This window comes from Rhinoraja longicauda, chromosome 23, assembly GCF_053455715.1.
Source record: "Rhinoraja longicauda isolate Sanriku21f chromosome 23, sRhiLon1.1, whole genome shotgun sequence".
NCBI lineage: Eukaryota > Metazoa > Chordata > Chondrichthyes > Rajiformes > Arhynchobatidae > Rhinoraja > Rhinoraja longicauda.
Window position 1 is genome coordinate 14576577 of NC_135975.1, and position 21286 is coordinate 14597862.

Below are 21286 nucleotides of genomic sequence, written 5' to 3' on the forward strand. Positions count from 1 at the left end.
ACTACCTTACAAATTGTATAATTATGGTCAGTGTTCTGAAAGACAGTGTTCCCATTGACAGTTCCACTGCTTGCCCAGTTTCATTTCCTAAATGTGGACACAAGGAATTGAGGATACTGATTTTTTTAAAAGAACACAAAGTAATGGAGCAACTCAGCAGGTCTGGCAGCATCGCTGGAGGACTTGGATAGGTGACGTTTTGGACCGGGACTCTTCTTCAAACTGGAGAAAACATTTTCACAGCATGAAGAAGAGTCCCAACCCAAAATGTCATCTACCTTATGACTCTATGAATATTTCTCATCCATTTTTACTGAGAAGATTATGGAACCTAAGGAACTGAAGCATACCGATAGTGATGTCTCAGATGAAAACATCAATTATCAAAGAGAAGATCATGATAATTTTAAAGTATATTGAAGTGGATAAATCCCCAGAACCTAGAACTAGGGAAGAATTTGTGGAGGCCTTGCAAAGATATCTGCATCATCTTTAGCCACAGGTGAGGTTCTGGAAGAATGTTGTATTGTTCAGATTCAGAACTGGCTTACCAATAGAGATGTAAGGAACTGCAGCTGCTCATTTATTTAAAAAGTCACTATGTGCTGGAGTACATTAGCAGGTCAGACAGCATCTCTGGGGAACATAGATAGATGACGATTTGGTTGGAACATGCCATCAGACTAATTGTAGTGGGGGGAAAGCTGGAAGAGAGTTGGAGGCGGGACAAAATCTGGCAAGTGATAGGTGGATAGAGGTAATGGGGTGGTTGATTGACATTTAGTTGGACTAAAGCCAGAGATGAAAAGACAGAAAAGACAAAAAATATGAGATAATGAGATAAGAATAGAGAGACATGAGCCAGGCACAGGCAAGTGGGACTGGCTCAGTTAAGCAACTTAGTCAGTATGGACAGTTGGACTGAAGGACCTCTTTCCATGCTGTATAACTCAATGACTATAATTTAAGTACAGTTTACTTTAACTGCAGAGTAGACAGAAAACAATAATGGTCATGTTACTTTCTAATGTTAATGCCTTTGGGCAATAAATAAGTTTCATAAAAACATGATCTGGTAAAAGTTCTAATTATAAACTATTTTGTTTTCTGAAATCTCACTATTAAAATGCTAATTTTGTGTATGTGCAGCTTTCATTGACTGAACTAGAGGCTCATCTATTGCGTAAGCGTTTGGTTGAAGAAGATAATCTCATTATAGAACAAAGACGTACCCGTGAAGAAGTCATAAATCTAACCCGACTTGCTCAGCTCAGGTCAGACGAAAGAGATCAAAAGGCAAGGGATCTAATAAATATCCAGGTACGTGAATTGTTATTGTATCATTCTCTTTCATTAAATGATAAAATATCTGAAGAAGGGTTTCGACCCGAAACGTCACCCATTCCTTCTCTCCTGAGATGCTGCCTGACCTGCTGAGTTACTCCAGCATTTTGTGAATAAATACCTTCAATTTGTACCAGCATCTGCAGTTATTGTCTTATACTAAATATTGAGCTTAAATGATGTAAAGGAAGTCAAGAGACTACAGATGCTGGAATCTTGAGCTAAAAACAAAGTGCTAGAGGAACTCAGTGGGTCAAGCATCTGTGGAGAGAATGGGAAGACATTTTACATCTGCACTCTACTTCAGACTGATGGAACAGGGGGGATAATTTCCCACACACCTGTCACCCTGTTCCTTTCCCCTCCTCTGTATGCTCATTGCCCACTATCCCATCTCTGAGTTCTCCCTTTTCCCTTTCATCCCCTCTTCTTTCTCCTTCATTCGCCTTTTTCCTTCCCTCTGTCCCACCAATATGCTTCCCTCTACCGTTGTCGCTATCTCTACCCATCTGTCGATCAACCCCCTCTCCAGCTGTCACTTGCTTGGTTTTGCCCCACCTTTCTTTTGCAGCTTTCTCCTCCTTACTTTATCAGTCTGAAGAAGGGTGAGACCCAAAATGCTTCTCTAAACCACAGATGCTGCCTGACCCATTGAGTTTCTGCAGCACATCATATTTTGATGTAATTGTCCCTGAAAAATATATACATTCATTTTGGTAAAAATGAATGGGCCAAAAAACATAAGGGGGCAAAATCTGTGTTGAGAGTTAAGTGTTTCCATAAGAATTGATTATTAGGGGATCATGTTTGAGTTGATTTTAATCCTATTAGCTGGCAGAAACTGAATGGGTGGTCAGTTAATATCTTTATGCAAAGTAACTTAATAACCATGTAATTTGTGCTCAGTAAGATGTCCGTGCTTAATGCCAATCTATAGAAAATGTTTAGGCTTATCTCGCATGGTTAAGGGATGATATTTTTCCAACATTAGATTCTGGTCACCATATCATAGGAAGGATGTAATTAAGATAGATATGGTGAGGAGAAGATTCACAAGGAATTTGCCTGGATTGGAGGACTTGAGGTGTCCGGAGAGATTGGATAGGCTATGTCTCTTTTTTCTGGAGGTATATAAAACCATGAAAAACACAGATGGATAGAGTAGATAGCCAGAGTCATGATAGCGGCATATAAAATCAGAAGTCGTAGTTTTAAGCTGAGGAAAGAGGTTTAAAGGCAATCTGAGAGGCAAATCTGTCACACAAAGAGGCATCAGGCCTGGTACTTGATTGAGAGGGCATAGAGGGAAATTGAATTAATACAGGCAAGTGGGAATGGTGTAGATGGGCATGATGGTCACCATAGATAGTCACTACATGACTCTCAAAAGTATAGACATGTAGAATTCTACTTGTTCACAAATTCAATATGTTACCTTTTGTTGTTTTTAAAACAGCATAAAAGTGATCGAACTATAGAAGAACTGAAAACAGAGAAACTGAATTTACATGACTCCGCGAAGAAGCATAAACATATGCTGGTTACGTAAGAATGCTGATTATATATAAATATATATTTTTTCTATTTATGTTTTATTTTCTTAGAAATCTGTCTTTCAGGTGTATTTATTTTACCACATAAAACTTCAATAAATATTGTGATGGGCAGCAATTAAAATACTGCACAGGTAATCCAGCGGTCCAGATAACCAGGAGTCCATCATTCAAACTCTAATATGCCAACTGTGCAATTTAGATTCAGTTAATTCTGTGGAATTTGGAACAACTACTCTCAGAAACATTAACTACAAAAACTACTGGCTTGCCATAGAAAAACATCTGGTTCATTAGTGCCCTTCAGCAGAGGAAATCTACTGTCCTTACTCAGTCTGGCCTATACGTGGCTCTAGATGCTTCACATGTAGTTGACTCTCTTCCAGCTCTGGGGTAATATGACTACGGAATGAATATTGCAATAATAGGGTGCTGGGGGAGGATAGTGTGGAGAATGCTCCCAGGACATTGGAGGGATCTGCACAGGTTGGTGAAGAACAGTGGCTGTAGAAGGCATGCGTTTTGCCTTCAGACATCATGGCACCCTCCAGGGCTTCAATCAGGTGCTCCTGTCAGGAGGCTCTAAGGATATGTGTATACCATTTAGGAAAGGTGGCAATGGAGCAAATGTCTTTGCATGTTTTTTTTCTGCACCAGTAAATATGCAATATAACTAAAACACAAAATGCTGGCAATCTCAGCAGCTCAACCCACTTTGGTGGAAAGAGAAATGGAAACTGATTCGGGTCAGAAACCCTTTATCTGAAATGAAAAGGGAATTACAAGAAGCTTATAAAGCTGCAGTGAGGATGGAAGAAGGGGATGTCTCTAATAGGGTAAACCCAGGGTGACCACTGGGATTAACTGAAAACAATGAGTGAATGAGAGCAGTTAGCAAACAGATCAAAAAATGTGAAAATTGCATGATGAGATGTGAAAATTCCCAAGTGAAATGTGAAAATTCCAAACTGCAGAGCAGGTGGACATACCCAGCATGCACCCACCCCTCTTCCACAGCAACAAAAAGGAAGGGTGAAGCAAGATGAACCAATACTACAAAAGGGTGACTGATGCAGACTGAAAAATTGTAGAATTTGAATTAATATTAAGTCAAGCAGACTGCAACATGTCCACATAGAAAATTATGTGCTCTTGCTCAAGCTTGCATTAAACCTTACTGTGACAGTACAGGAAGTCACAGACCAATAAATCAAACTGGTAGTGGGATGACCAATTAAAGTGGCAGCCAATAGGAAGTTATGGTAGCCACTCCAGACAGAATGCAGGCATACTGCAGAGCAATCACCCGATCATCATTTGGTGAACGAAGTTGTGGGAATCAGTGGTCTTGTAATAGATGTTGGAAACTAGCTTATCTCCTGAGATGAAGACCAAGAAATCCAGAAAAGAAAGTTAGTGATTCACCATGTGAAGGTTAGAGCAGCAAAAGTAATAGAACTGTTGAGTTTTGCACACGTTCAGCAGTCGTTAATGTACTGGAAAAGGCATTGAGGGGATGGGCCCAGGTAGAACTTAAAGACTGTTTCACATATCTCACAAAAAGGCAGATTGAGCACATGAGGATGGAGTGGAAGGAGAAATTGTTTAAGATGAGAACAAGTTCAGCTGGGTGAATGAGTGCATTGGTGAAGGGGCTTCTGGTTGGGCTTCTGCTCCTGGGAGAAGGGTGGGGACCATCAGACCATCCTGATGTGGAATGGGAAAATAACAAGATTATATGTCCATAGTAAAGGTGAGTCCATTGGGACCAGGAATTTGAAATAGTCAAAATTGTGGAGTGCACTGGAGCTGTCAATGGTATAAGTGAAAAGTCAAGTCAAGTCAAGTCAAGTCAATTTTATTTGTATAGCACATTTAAAAACAACCCACGTTGACCAAAGTGCTGTACATTTGATTAGGTTCCAATAGAAAAAAAAATGAAAACATACAGTAGCACGCAAACAGTTCACAGCGCCTCCTCAATGAGCCTCAAACGCTAGGGAGTAGAAATATGTTTTGAGCCTGGACTTAAAGGAGTCGATGGAGGGGGCAGTTCTGATCTGAAAAGAAACTAGACACGAGGAGGACGGATAGAGTCAAGAGAGGAAGAAGTAAGTTTGGGGGCAAGAACAGGCTGATATTTCGCTAGTGAGTCGAGATTTTGTGTGACCTTCCTAACGCAGCAATGAGCAACAAGATAGGAGATGTGGCAGAGGCCAGTGTCAGCAGCCTGACGTGACCCTGAGGCTCAGGAGCTGAGAATAAATATGATCTTGATCTTCACAAGCAATGTAGACTGACTCTGTACATTACAAGACATCACAAATCTTAGTGAGGGTAAAGAATGTAGTTTGAGTGTTGACTCTTTAAATTGTCTTGCTTTCAGATGAATCTGGGTTAGCATGACCTGGCTGTTCTGTAAGTAAATAATAAGTAATTTTTCAGGCCAATTAAATTGTAAATCTCACTGTAACAGAAATTTCCATGTTGAAAACTGCTCATGATAGTGAGGAAGAAAGAAAGATGCAAGGGCAAATGAATATACTGGCAAAGGAAATCAACTTTTCTGATGGGTACTAAGTGATGCAGAAATATGCATAAAATCTCTATTTGAGGATAACCTCATTTTCAAATGCACAGCACTATTTTTATTTGAAGTTGTCTGCATGCTGTGAATTAACTATTTCCTAATTTATATACTTTTATGTTAGATTTATTAAAACAAAACATATTCCAATCATAACCATAGTTACCTACTCAGTAAATGATAGAGCCCTGCACAGTTGCAGAACAGAGAGATCTAAGAGTACAGGTGCACAGTTCCCTAATAGTGGCAAGTCAGATGGACTTTGAATGGACAAAAGAATGTTTGGCTGCTTCCCTGCATTGGGAGGTACATATAAAGTACTAAAATTGGCACTTCATGATGCAGCTATACATTTGTTGGATAGACCACACTTGGAATACTGTGTGCAGATCTGGTTTCCCAGCTATAGGAACAATTTCAATAAGTTGGATTGCAGCATTCAATATTTATTTCTGCTCTGAACCAGACTTCAGATGCTGGAACAAAAACAAAATTCTGGAGGACCTCAGCAGGCCAGGCAGAATCTGCGGAAGGAAATGGCCAGATGATGTTTTGGGTCGTGATTCTTCTTCAGACTGAAAATAGCTTTCTGCATTCATTTTCTCAAAAAGAAATTATGCTTGTCATTTGACAGTCTAACCAAAGGAAAATATTGTGCTCTGTTTTTTATTGTAGCATAAAGAATTTTATTAAAATATATCAGATCATCAAAAATGAGAGAAACAAGTATGTCAACCTCTTACAAAGTGCAGCACAGGAATCTGCAGAAGAGCGAGAGAAGATCAAGATTCTACAGAATGAAACTGAGATTCTTAGGACCACTACATTGGTCAAAGACAGGTACATTTGAAATAAGATCTAAAGTAAAGAGGAGCTGTTATGCAGAAAGGTGCATTGCTGTGAACTAAAAACAAGAACTCATAATTTACAAGCAAAATCTAATTGTATTTGGGAAATTGCTGTGAATGATTTATGGTCTTCCTGTGTTGTCATGTTTTTACTTTACTTTGCAATCTGAAATATCTATTAATCTAAATTAAAATATGATTTTTTAAAATAATTGTTGCAAAAGTACAGTGAAATCGTCTTCATTGTTCACCCCTGATGATTCATCCATCATTGTGCTGGAAGAATACATAATTGAGAATAATCAGTGAGACTTACATTTATTGAATTAATAGGGCCAGAAGTGAGGCCCTCTCCACTATTTAATGAGTAACTAAAATAAAACATATTTTAGAGCACATGATAAATCAACTGCAGCACATTAGCAGTTTTCCATGCCTTGACACCATGTTTACAACCAGACACAATTTGAAAATGGTGGTTAGAGCCACTGATTATTTTCTCCCTTTTAAGAGCATAGCATAACTTAACTTGAGCTTGGCAATGTATCTACTTTGAAAGCTGTTAGACTCCTCTATTACTGTTTATATGTTCATCATAACTAATACTTAACACTTTTCAGTCTTAATTTCAGTGTCTGAATACAAAGTATTCATTTAGAACTGTGATCATATTTTGTAAGAGGTGCTATCCCTTAGCTGTTTCATGGTTTCATGAGCTGCATTTTTTCATGCATTCCCTTCTTATTCGTTCATGGGAACATGGACATTGGTGGAAAGACTAGCATTTTTTACACATTAATCATGATAATTTCCCAACTGCTAATGCATCAGTAGAAGGACAGCAACTACATCCAGCTTGATATATAACTCTTCCATATACACACCCTCTCTCGGAGATCAACAATCTTTGTAACTAATCTAATTCAACTGCTATCAATCTGCATTCTCTTTGCCTTCCTAATTTTCTCTTTAATTTCTCTCATACATTTTCTATTTTTGGTAGACATTCGGCAGTAGTTACCTCTTGTTATCTATTTTAAGCTTCTCTTTTCAAGTTATCCTTTCCTGTTTGCTCCTCAACTTCCAGCAGGCATCGTGGGAACATAAATGTGTACCCTCACTAATTCTGAACATCTCCCACTTCTCTGACAATGAATCTAGTTCATGTATCTAGTTCCCGTCCGGCTCTGTTAAATAATGGCCCAAAATTTCCCGGATGTGACTCACCACCTGCTTTCCTTGCTCTCGTACCTGCTGGATCCACACATACTTGGCACAAATATTCAAAAATCATCTTTGCTCCAAGCCAGCTTTATCTCACTCCCTTACTTAAATAAATTGATGGACTGGGTATCGCAATACTACCCCCTGTGAAGCAAAGTGATGAAAGTGAAATAGTAGCAGTTGTGGTTGTAGGTATTTTTATTCTTTCAAATCTGAGGATAAAGTGTGAGCTGAAGGTGGTCAGGTCATGCTAAATCTCATGAAAATGTTCCCCATTCACATCCCCTTTCAGAGGTGGAACAACAATTGAAGCACGTCCAGTTTCAACTGCTGTAGATAAAAGTGAAGTAAGAAATGCTGTCAATTAAAGAGAAATAGATCAATTTTAGAAACATTTTTGTATTACCCAGTCACATTCAAACAAATTAATTTGAGATACATACCTGGTGTGAATGCCAATTCCCTCAATTCATATCAACTCTACTTAAATTTTTTAAAAAAAAATTGTGTGCCTTTGATAATGGCTGATCGTTTAATAATTACTGTGAGATTGAAATTCCTCTTCCATTTTCCCATACTCTGGATTTACTTAGAATTTTTTTAATCATTGAAGTATGTTAAACATCCAGCCCAGAATTTACTCTGTCTATTTTTGGAAATATAATTACAACTTAAATGCATTACCTCAAGTAGAGAATAAAAGGCCTCTTCATTTGTTACATCTCTATTTTTTTAATGAAAATTTTCTACTGGGTGCAAATTTATGCTGGTTTGAGAACAATACAATTATTTGACCTGTATTGGAGCTGCCACACACCATATTCATTGCCACCACTTTTACCTGCAAAAATTATTTTTGTGTTCAAACTAATTTCAAAGGCAGCTGATGGAAGTGAAAGGTATTTATAAAACACCAACACAAAATTATATATTACTTCGCATTCTAACTGTTCCAGTAAACATTATATGTGAATTAAAATTAATTAAATTATTCATTTGTACAATTTAATTTTATTTCCACTACAGTCAGCTGCAAAAATATAAGCTAAAGCATTCAAACAGCTATGTCATAAGGGACAGCCTGAGGAGGGCTATTTGCAAATTGGACCAAGTACTTCGACAATTGGGAGAAAAGAGAGAAGGACAAAAGATAAAAATTGTCAAACTTAGTGGTCAGATTAACATGGCTGAAGAGGATATGATAAAGCTACGGAAAAAATATGAGTCTATTGTTCAGAATCGCAATGAAAGGTAATTTGTCAAAATACTTGTCAAAGTTTATATGGTTATTGATATTTTTAATAGTTGACTTTAAGAAAGATACGAAAAGAGAGGAAACATTGACATTGTTGACTAGAAAATGTGGTATGCTTCCTGCTGTGTGGTCAACCATGTTTGTGTTAAATTAATAGCTCTAGGAGGGGAGCAGTCTGATGCAAGTTAAAAATTAGTTCTTGGTAGACATTACAAAAATATAATCATAGTGTCAGAGGAATTTTAAAGAGGAAATTGTGTACAAATGTACTATCGTATTTCGTAAAACCCCATTTCCTTCCCTTTTCGTACTAATTATTTTCATCTGCCAGTAACATGTGCCTTGCTTACTGCCTGTAGTTCATAAAGTATTTAATAGATTATACACATAGTTTTCGTCAAGATATCTTCCACAGACCAACACATTTTTGTATTACAAACCACATTATATGACGGAAAGCACACTAATTCCAGTTAGTGATTAGATACCTGTACAGTACGGATTAAGTTTACTACAATCATATCTGGCAATTTACATTGCTGGGTGGACTGAAAAATGTCATGTCGGAGAACGTTATTCCCTTTATCATGCATTTGTACACTGTAGATGGCTCGATTGTAATCATGTATAGTCTTTCCGCTGAATGGTTAGCACGCAACAAAAGCTTTTCACTGTACCTCAGTACATGTGACAATACACTAAACTAAATAAACTAAACTAAATAGAGTTTAATCCAGGCAAATGTAAGGGGATGCATTAATGAGGCAAGGGCATGTTATGTTCCATCCTATTTCCCTATTTCAGAGATAAATAAAACTAAAGGACATAGGTTTAAAAAGGAGGAATAAATTCAAAGATGTGAGGGGATGTCTATATATGCAGTTAATTACCTGGAGTGTACAGCCTGGATCAGAGGTTGAGGATGGGTTGTTTACAGCATTTAAGAAGTGTCTAGATGAACACTTAAATTGGTTAAGCATCATGGACTATGGACCAAGTGCTGGGCATTAGGTTTAGTATGGAAGGTGCCCACAGGTCATCATTGATGATTTTGGCCAAATGGTCTGTTTCCATGCTGTACAATTATACAATTTATCGATGAAGGAGTTTGGATTCCTAGCAGCGGGGTCAAAAGCAACAAAAAGCCCACATCAGATGAAGTGTCATAAAATGAGTCCCACTGATGAAACAACTGAAGAAAATTTGACAAACAGTTAATCTAGTTTAACTGTCAAATATGTCAAAAGAAATGACTGTAACCTGCAGTTCGCAACATTCAAAGCTATTAAAAATCAATTAAATAAGTACAAAGATATTCTAAATTATATAAAACAAAAAGAAAAAGAATTCAGTGTTTAACAAAACAAATGCAAAAAAATGTAAATGTCTAATATCAAGATTTCCCCTCATGGCCCTTCTATTGCATTCAAATAAACAGAGACAGTTCTTGCAAGGGATCTTGCCTCACTGTAATTTCCTGGGCATGTTCCCAAATTATGTGCTGGGAAATTGGTACAACTCTGCACTCTAGTAGGATTCCAATTTTTGAGCATATGTGGAAAATTAACAGTGAAGAGTTGGAATTCCTTGTTAGTGTGTTCTTTTGCAGGGATCCAGAACTGGGTGGTACTTCTGCTGATAAATCCTGGCAGTTTTTCATGGAAGAACATAAAATATCACAACCGTACACAGACTATACTAAGCAATGCTGCTTTTGGCTCCATAAATCAGTAAACCTTTAAAAAAACATCCCTGAACATTGCCAGAAGAGACAAAAAATTTGTCATGTACACCAAACTGAACAAATGAGAGTGGGGGGACTTTGTAAACAAAGTCCCTGATGCAGTGTAATTGTTTTTTTTGTTTTGTTTACAGAGGAATACAATTAATTGAACGGGAGGAAGAGGTTTGTATTTTCTATGAGAAGTTAAGCATTCAGGATTCATTGATATGTAATGGAGATGTGGAGTTGCATAGTACTACGGAAGAAAGACGGACTTTGAAAATTCGACTGACAGAAGAAACAAGAAAGATACAAAATTTGCGCAAAGATATACCATGTAAACAGGAAATGGAGACAAGTTTGGCCACATTACAGAGAGAGGTAAGAAAAGATTGGTATTGGTATATTATTGACATTGTCATGTGTACCAAGATACAGTGAAAAACTTTAATTACATGTTATCCAGTCAAAATGTACTATAAATGTGTACAACCCAACCATACACAAGTACAACAGGTAGTGCAAAGAGAAAAATACCAGGATGCAGAATATAATGTTACAGAATAATAGCATCGCAGTTATACAGAAAGTGCAGATCAGGACGACACCGATCAGCCAAAATATTATCACATGATGAGCCAAAACTTTCTGACCACCTGCCTAATATGCTGTTTGTCCTCCATGTGCAGCCCCATACGCAATAGGGTGCGATGCACTGTGTATTGTGACATATTCTTCCCGTGACCACCATTAAAATCTTCTTTGACGTGCCACAGTAGACCTTCTGTCGATTTGGACCAGACGGGATAGCCTTCGTTGCCCTCACGCATCGAAGAGCCTTGGGCGCCCAATACCCTGTCGGCGGTTTGTGGTTTGTCTCTCCTCGGACCACTGTCGGTAGATACTCACCACTGCTGACTGGGAGCACCCCACAAGCCTTGCCATTTCAGAGATGCTCGGAACCAGTCGTCTGGCCATAACAATTTAGCCCTTGTCAAAGTCGCTCAGGTCTTTACTCCTGCCCATTTCTCCTGCATCCAACACATCAACTTCAAGAACTGACTGTTCACTTGCTGCCTAATATATCCCACCCCTTGACAGGTGCCATTGTAACAAGATAATCAATGTTATTCACTTTGCCTGTCAGTGGTCATAATGTTTTGGCTGATCGGTGTACACCCCTAGCTGATGATAAGACCATACAGAAGTCTGATAACAGTGGGGAAGAAACTATCTGAATCTGGTAATATGTGCTTTCAAGCTTTTGTATCTTCTGCCCTATGGAAAAGGGAATGGCTTTGGTTCTAGTGGTCCTTGATTATGTTGACGTCTTTCCCGAGGCAGTATGCGGTGTAGGTCGAGTCAATGGGTGGAGTAGGGGGAGGTTGGTTCGTTTAGTAGACTTGGCTACATCCATAACTCTCTGCGATTTCCTACCATCTAGGGCACAATTGTTTCTAAACCACACCGTGATGCGTCCTGATAGGTTGCTTTCTATGGTACATCTGTAGAAGTTGGTAAGAGTCGTTGAAGACATAGTGAACCTCCTTAGTCTTCTGAGAAAGTAGAAGCCTTGGTACACTTTCTTGGCTGTAGCTTCAATGCTATTAGTCTGAGACAGATTGCTGATGATATTTACACTGAGGAACTTGAAGCTCTTGACCATCTCTATTTTAGCACCATTGATGCTGAGTGGAGTATTTACATCATCTTGTTTCTGGAAGCCAATAGCTCCATCATCATTCTGCCTCAACTACTTCCTCTGGCAGCTTATTCCATAAACACACCACCTTTTGTGATTCCTATTAAATCTTTCTCCTGTCACCTTATACCGATAGCCTCTGGCTCTTGATTCCCTTATTTAGCACTGTTTTTTGTAGACAAAAAGATGCTGGCACGCACCTTTAATAAACATATGCGTAAAGTGGCCAGAAAATAAAATAATGATGTTTAACTTTTTAGAGGTCACAAAAAAAGCACTGACCCAACCATGGGAATAAGACTCTGTGCATTCACCCTATTATCATGGAGTCCTAGTAACTTTTTTCATAAATCCTCTCTGCACTCTTTCCATCTTAATGGCATCTTTCCTATAGTAGGTTGACCAAAGCTGAATGCAATACTCCAAGTGCAGCCTCAACAACATCGTGTACAACTATAACATAATGTCCCAATTTCTATTCTCAATTCCCTGATTGATGAAGGTCAGCAAGACAAAACACTTGTTCAACACCCTATCTACCCTGCAATTCCATTTTCAGGCAACTATACTCCTAGATCTCTCAGCGCTTCAACATTTCTCAGGACCCTACTGTTCACAGTCAAAGGACCTGCCATGGTTTGACTTTCCAAAATGCAACATCTCAGTTATCTGAATTAAAATCCATTAGCCGTTCCTCGATCCACTTGCCCAGCTGATCAAGATCCCACTGTAATTCTTGAGAACCATCTTCACTGTCTGCAATAGCAATATTTTTAGTGTCATCCGCAAACTTACTAATCATTGTCTTGTACATTACCATTCAAATCGTTAATATAGATGACAAACATAAGTCCCATCCCTGAGGCACTGGTCACAGGCCTCTAGTCCAAAAAACAATATTCCGTCACCACCACCCTCTACTTTCTACCATGAAAATGAGCACATTTGTAAATAGAGTTAGAATAGAATTTGGCCACACAAATCAGGAGTGTAAAGGGCTGACACCCATCCTTAAATTAATATAAACGTAAGGGTTTGTTCTTTGAGGATATGGTTAACAAAATGTGGATGGTAAAATATTTAGTCCCAAAAGTTTGGAAAAGTTGTTGACAAAGTGAAATGTGAGTGATGATTAATAAAAAATGTGGGTTTTCAAGATGGGAAACAATTTGCAAAATAGGAAATATGAAAAGTAAGAAGAATGGGAGAGGTATTGAAAACACAAGAAGCAATGTTATCCAAATTAGAGCTGGCAGTTGCCATCCCTAAATTAGTTCTGGCTGACATCTTCATGCAAGGCATCTCATGACTCTTACAGGAATAAATTATTTTTACTGCAATTCAGTAGGGCCTTGAACTGTGCACAGTGTTGGTCTCCTGATCTAAGAGAGAGGCGAAGTATCTACAACTCGACAATGGTGAACCTGTGGAGTTCAGAGGGGTGTGGAGGCTCAGTCATTGTGTTCATTCAGTAGAGAAATCAATGGATTTCCTGGCATTAAGAAAATCAGAGATGCAGACAAAGACCTGTTGAAGTAGAAGATTATCCAGTTTGGAAAAGTTTACTCTTATTCCTTAACAGTTATACAATAGAGACATGGCTCTGTAAAATGGTCATCAAGAGGCCCATTGGAATCTTAAAGAAATGTTCTAGTTGTTTGATGGGTTGAGAGAGGTACTGCCTTATGCTGTAGTTTTTAAACGTTCTGCACATTTCAATAGTGTTATGCTGCATCTTTGTTTTCCTGTAAAAAGGATTTGTGTATTCCATTTTTCAAAGCATACAGAATATTTGGAAGAAAACTACAGGGTAACCATCACTGAGAGAAAGCTCTATCACTGCTGCAGTTGTACTCTTTCACATCAGACCGGTTTTCTATCTAATACACTCAACCTTTGCAATGACTATATTGGTGTATCTGGCATGAACAGTTTATAAAGTTTAACAGTGGTCACTACCACACAGAGGTCCTTTATACGACTTGAGGATAACACAAAGAGTTTCACAGTTAATAAAGCGCTGTGTACAAATGCCTGCCATTATAATTTTACTTTTATAGTTGTGAATTTTAGAAGATGGAAAATGTACAGATGCTCATAGATGTAAAGGGATAGTATCTAATGCACTACCTCACCTATGCTAGTCAGATCACTGATTTTATGACGAGATTGCTTATCTATGAATAAAACTGAACACTCAGTGCCATAGTGCAACTGTCGTACTCAGCAGCATAGATCAGGGAAAAGTATTACACATCATTGAAGTGGCACTTTGAACCAGACCACTCATTATCTTTGACATTTTATTTGCCCTTTCTGCAACAATATGATTTTGTTTTATTGACCTTATTATTTTTAATGTGTGTTTATGTGACTAATACGGGAAAAAACATGTAACATTTGCCTGGTTAGCTCTGAAAGCTGAAATGTCTCAGGATAAATTCAGAGTGAGTCATTCTTAGATTGTTAACAATATAAACTACTTTCCTTACAGTAAGTTGCCAAGTTGTAACATTTTTACATAAGTTTGAAATGGAACAGATCCATTCATGTTGCAACTTACAGCTGGAATTTCTGTTCTTGTGCCAAAATTTTCACAAGAAGTTGGGAAATGTAATCCATCTTTGTAAAATCATTATTTGATCCACAGGAAGTTGCTGAGCTCTCAGTATAAACATACATTGCGGGTGACTGTTAAATTTACCTTTTACCTTCACTGTACCTGGTTCTTTCGAATCTTGACTAATCTTCGGGAATTTTTTGACGGATGTAACAAGGGAGAGCCAGTGGATGTGGTGTATTTGGACTTTCAAAAAATCTTTGACAAGGTCCCACACAGAGATTAGTGTGCAAAATTAGAGCACATGGTATTGGGGATAGGGTATTGACATGGATAGAGAACTGGTTGACAGACAGCAAGCAAAGAGTAGGAATTAATGGGTCCTTTTCCAAATGGCAGGCAGTGACTAGTGGGGTGCCGCAAAAGGCTGGGTGCTAGGACCCCAGTTATTTACAATATATATTAACGATTTAGATGAGGGAATTAAATGTAACATCTCCAAGGTTGCGGATGACACAAAGCTGTGTGGCAGTGTGAGCTGCGAGGAGGATGTTATGAGGCTGCAGGGTGACTTGGATAGGTTAGGTGAATGGGCAGATGCATAGCATATGTAGTATAATGTGGATAAATGTGAGGTTATTCACTTTGGTGGCAAGAACAGGAAGGCAGATTATTATCTGAATGGTGTTAGATTAGGAGAAGGGAAGATGCAACGAGACCTTGGTGTGCTTCTACATCAGTCACTGAAAGTAAGTATGCAGGTACAGCAGGCAGTGAAGAAAGCTAATGGCATGTTGGCCTTCATTGCAAGAGGATTAGAGTTTAGGAGCAAGGAGGTCCCACTGCAGTTGCAGAGGGCCCTGGTGAGACCGCACCTGGAGCATTGTGTGCAATTTGGGTCTCCTAATTTGAGGAAGGACATTATTGCTATTGAGGGTGTGCATTGTAGGTTCACCAGGTTAATTCCCGGGATGGCAGGACTGACATATGATGAAAGAATGGGTCGACTGGGCTTGTGTTCACTGGAATTTAGACGGATGAGAGGGGATCTTATAGAAACATGTAAAATTCTTAAAGGATTGGACAGATGCAGGAAAAATGTTTGCTATGTTGGGTGAGTCCAGAACCAGGGGTCACAGTTTAAGAATAAGGTGTAGGCCATTTAGGACTGAGATGCGGAAAAACTTTTGCACCCATAGAGTTGTGAATCTGTGGAATTCTCTGCCACAGAAGGCAGTGGAGGCCAATTCACTGGATATTTTCAAGAGAGAGTTAGATTAACTTCGGGCTAAAGGAATCAAGGGATATGGGGAAAAAGCAGGAACAGGGTACTGATTTTAGGTGATCAGCCATGATCATATTGAATGGTGGTGCTGGCTCGAAGGGCCGAATGGCCTACTCCTGCACCTATTTTTCTATGTTTTTATGTTTCTATCAATAAAAGAACATCAGAGACATCTCCTTACTTGGAATAAACACCTGTAGCAAGTAGGTCACCAATACCATATATGCCAAGTGTAACTAAAAATTCACATTCCCTACTGACCTCAATGGTGAACAGAAACAGAAATGCTGGAAGGATTTGGCCATAAAACAGCATCAGATGCATTTGATTGGAAGAAGTGCAAATGAATCGCTGTTTCACCTGGAACCCCTGGTGGTTTACATTCCCGGATGGTGGGAAGAGGAGAGGTGAGTGGGCAGGTGTTCCATCTCTTAGGAATACATAGAATATGAGGAAGAGTGTGGACAGAGAGTGGACCAGGGAGTCATGGTGAATATTCCCTGCAAAATGTAGAAAGGGGAAGAGGAAGATATGACTGGTAGAGGATCGTCTTTGTGCTGGAGGAAATTGCGAAGGATAATACATTGTATGCGAAGACTGGTGGGATGGAAGGTCAGTGTCAGGAGAACTCATTGTTTGATCTGTCCCAAGCAGAGGGGGTGAGAGTAGACATTTGGGAAATAGAGGAACTGCGGTTGAGAACTCCAACCACAATGACAACCAAATGTTTAAAAGAAGAATGTAGAAACAAGGAACTGCAGATGCTGGTTTACAAAATAAGGAAATAGAGTGCTGGAGTAACTCAGTGGGTCAGGCAGCATCCCGACCTGAAATGTCACCTATCCATGTTCTCCAGGGATGCTGCCTGACCTGCTGATTTACTCCAACACTCTGTATTTAAGGAAGAAAGTCATTTGACAGACACAAGGTGGAATGTGTCATCATTGGAACAATCTAATGGAGACAAAGAAACTGGAAATTAGGAATGGAGTCCTTACAAGAAGAAAGGTGTGAGCATGTATAGTCAATGTAGTTATGGGAATCTGTGGACATTTAAATGTCACTGACTAGTCTATCTCTTGAGACGGAGGCAGACAGATCCAGAAAAGGAAGGGAAGTGTCAGAGATGAACCATATAAGTGTGGAAGACAAAGTGCTGGAATAACTAAGTAGGTTAGGCAGCATCTCTGGAGAACATGAATAATTGATGTTTCGGGTCAGAATCCTTCTTTGGACTTCAATAAAGTACCCCCTCAATCTCGAGTCATTTTGAAAATTGTAACCAATGCATTAACAATTTCACTAGTTACTTTTTTTTAAGACCCTAGGATGAAGTCCATTAGGAGCAAAGAATTTTCAGCAGGTAGCTTGGATAATTATTCTTCCATGGAATAATAATTGTTAACAGATAAAAACTTTGGCAATTTAATAACAGGAGAAGCATAGTGAAAGTTTTACCACTTTTCTAATATATGCATTTGTACATCAAATGTACTAATTGGGCAATAAAGATCACTGATCTAATTTTAATCTTTACAATTATTTCATCTGCAGCTTGCATTGTCTCAAGAAAAAGTCCAAAGTCTTGAGAAGATTTTAGTGGACCCTTCAAGTGAAAACAGAACACGATTATTGGGAGGAGATGATCCATCATTTGATGATCTACACCAAAGAGTAAATGAGGTAAAACGCTGCTCATTAAAGCTTATTAAATGTATGTCATGCAAGTTATGTACAAAATTTTATTCCTATCATATTCAGAAAGAAAAACTAAATGGTTCAATGCAAAGCAAACATTTGTCATTAGTGGGAAAATTAGCCTTAATTTGTTGTGTAATAAAACGTTATTGAAAGTTATACTTGCGATCAGATGAATCAATTCTTCAATCCGGGAAAAAGCTCCAATCTTGAACTTGCAATATGTACTAAAGTGTCATCAACTACCAAAGACTTATTTCATATATCGAAACTAACTGTGAGTTTAAAATGGTCTAGATATATATCGAAGCTATGGAGCCAATCATACAGTTGTAAAGTTATAGAGTCGTACCACACAGAAACAGACCCTTTGGCCCACCATGATTGTACCGACCATCAAGTACCTCTCTCTACTAATTAAATTTAACATTTGGCCAAAGTTTTCTATGCTTTGACAATTCAAGTGCGCATCGAGATACTTTTGAAATGTTGTGAGAGTCTCTGTCTCCACCACTCACTGAGGCAGTGCATTAGAGGTTCCACGTCAGGTGAAAGAAGTTCTCTTTCAGCTACGCTGTAAACCCCTTATTGTAAACCTATGCCCTCTAGTTTTAGATACCTCTGCTGTGGGAAAAAGCTTCTTACCATCTACCCCCTCGTTGTCCCTCATACTTTTGCATATCTCTTCTGCCGCAAAGAAAATAAACAAATCTACTTAGTCTTCAACTGTGGCAATGATCTGGTGAATCTCCTCACACTCTCTCCAGTGCAATTGCATCCTTTCTATTGTTAGCCAACAAGAAGGTACACCATACTCCAGCTGTGGCCTAAACAATAGTTCACTAAGTTGTGCCACAACTTCCCCATTCTTGCATTCTACGCCCTGGCCAATGAAGGATAGTTTCCCGATGACTTCTTCACCTTTTTTATTTGTACTGCTACCTTCAGGGATGCTCGGACATGTGCACCAAGATCTCTCAGTTCTTCAGTACTCATTAGCTCCCACCATTCATTCTTTATTTCCTATGCTTTTTAATGCCTCCACAGTACGTCATCCTGCACTTAGCAAGATTAAATTGCTCTGCCCATCTTACTAACTGATCAACTCCTCATGATTGCCAATTCTACTGAACAAACCTTCATCATCACCCTTTGCCTTTTCCAACCATGCAACTGGATCCAATTTGTCAACTTGCCCTGGATCAAATGAGCTCTTATCTTTGGATCAGATTCCCATGCAGGATTCATCAAAGTTGAGGTAGACAATATCATCACCACTCCCCTCATCAATACTCTCTGTAATCTCTTCAAAATTCAATCAGTATTATACAGCACAAATATGGGTTCTCTGTGATGACCATCAAGCAACCATTTACATTATGTTATATTTACATTAAATCCCCCTTTCAGACACCGAACGGTCTGTCCTCAGCAGAGGCCTTACATTTGTTCCCCTCCGCTCCCACATTAACGAGTTCCGCGTCCGCCATGACGTGGAGCTCTTCTTCCGCCTCCGAGCCTTTTTCCATGGGAAGGAGTCCTCACCCCCCACTGATGACCTCTTCTCCCGTCTCCAACGGACCCCCTCCTCTTGGACCCCCCCCGTTTGGCCAACTACCCTCACTAGAACTTTTTATCTCCAACTGCCGGCGTGACATTAACCGCCTCAAATTCTCCACTCCCCTGACTAACTCTAACCTCTCCCCTCCTGAACGTGCAGCCCTCCACTCACTCCGCAGCAACCCGGACTTAATCATCAAACACGCTGACAAGGGAGGGGCTGTGGTAGTCTGGCGTGCTGACCTCTACCGGACCAAGGCCAGACGACAACTCTCAGACACCTCGTCCTACCTATCCCTGGACCATGACCCCACCGATAAACACCAGACATTTATCATCAGCACCATCACGGACCTCACCATCTCCGGCGATCTACCCCCCCACTGCCTCCAAACTCATAGTTCCCCAGCCCCACACGGCCCGATTCTACCTCCTACCCAAAATCCACAAACAGAACTGTACCGGCAGACCCATTGTCTCTGCCTGCTCATGCCCCACCGAACTTATCTCCACCTACCTTCGCTCCATCCTATCCCCCCTGGTTAAATCCCTCCCCACCTATGTCCAAGACACCTCACACGCTCTCCATCTCCTCGATAACTTCCGGTTCCCAGGCCCCCACTCCCTCATCTTTACCATGGATGTCCAGTCACTCTACACTTCTATCCCCCACAAGGATGGTCTCGAAACCCTCCGTTTCTTCCTCGACCACAGAACCAGCCAATCCCCATCTACCAACACTCTCCTCCGCCTAGCAACAACTTCTCCTTTGACTCCTCCCACTTCCTCCAAACCAGAGGCGTAGCTATGGGCATCCCCATGGGCCCTAGCTACGCCTGCCTCTTTGTCGGGTACGTCGAACAATCCCTGTTCCGGGCGTACACCGGCCCCATCCCCGAACTCTACCTCCGCTACATCGACAACTGCATTGGTGCTACCTCTTGTACCCATGCAGAACTCACTAACTTCATACACTTCACCTCCAATTTCCATCCTGCTCTTAAATATACCTGGACTATCTCCGACATCTCCCTCCCGTTTCTGGACCTCACCATCTCCATCACAGGAGACAGACTAGTGACGGACATTTACTATAAACCCACTGACTCGCACAGTTATCTGGACTACACTTCTTCCCACCCGGTCCCCTGCAAAAAGTCTATCCCCTACTCCCAATTCCTCCGTCTACGCCGCATCTGCGCCCGGGATGAGGTGTTTCACACTAGGGCTTCAGAGATGTCCTCGTTCTTCAGGAAACGGGGATTCCCCTCCTCCATTATAGATGAGGCTCTCACTAGGGTCTCTTCTACATCCCGCAGCTCCGCTCTTGCTCCCCCTCCCCCCACTCGCAACAAGGACAGAATCCCCCTCGTTCTCACCTTCCACCCCACCAGCCAGTGGATCCAACAAATCATCCACCAACATTTCCGTCACCTACAACGGGACCCCACCACTGGCCATATCTTCCCATCCCCTCCCCTCTCTGCGTTCCGCAGAGACCGTTCCCTCCGTAACTCCCTGGTCCACTCGTCCCTTCCTACCCAAACCACCCTAACCCCAGGCACTTTCCCCTGCAACCACACGAGATGCAACACCTGTCCCTTTACCTCCCCCCTCAACTCCATCCAAGGACCCAAACAGTAATCATGGCTGATCATTTACAACCAGTAACCTGTACCTGTCTTTTCCCCATATCCCTTGATTCCACTATCCCCTAGAGCTCTTTCTAACTCTATTTTAAATTCATCCTGTGAATTGGCTTCAACTGCCTGCTGTAGCAGAAAATTCCACAAATTCACAACTCTCTGGGTGAAAAAGTTTCTTCTTACCTCAATTTTAAATGGCCTCCCCTTTATTCTTAGACTGTGTCCCTTGGTTCTAAACTCCCCCAACATTGGGAACATTTTTCCTGCATCTAGCTTGTCTCGTCCTTTAATAATTTTATAC

The 21286-nt window shown here is 40.2% G+C and overlaps 1 protein-coding gene across 4 annotated transcripts in view; it reads left to right on the top strand.

The window, feature by feature from the left end:
* The window catches only part of ccdc146 (coiled-coil domain containing 146), a 101713-nt gene that overhangs the window by 71213 nt on the left and 9214 nt on the right, over nucleotides 1-21286 (top strand). For all 4 annotated transcript variants that reach the window (XM_078419713.1, XM_078419715.1, XM_078419714.1 and 1 more), the window contains 6 exons: nucleotides 1150-1320; nucleotides 2801-2889; nucleotides 6160-6324; nucleotides 8583-8807; nucleotides 10687-10915; nucleotides 17636-17764. In XM_078419713.1, the coding sequence (XP_078275839.1) occupies nucleotides 1150-1320; nucleotides 2801-2889; nucleotides 6160-6324; nucleotides 8583-8807; nucleotides 10687-10915; nucleotides 17636-17764 (1008 nt within the window). The remainder of the gene's footprint in view (nucleotides 1-1149; nucleotides 1321-2800; nucleotides 2890-6159; nucleotides 6325-8582; nucleotides 8808-10686; nucleotides 10916-17635; nucleotides 17765-21286) is intronic.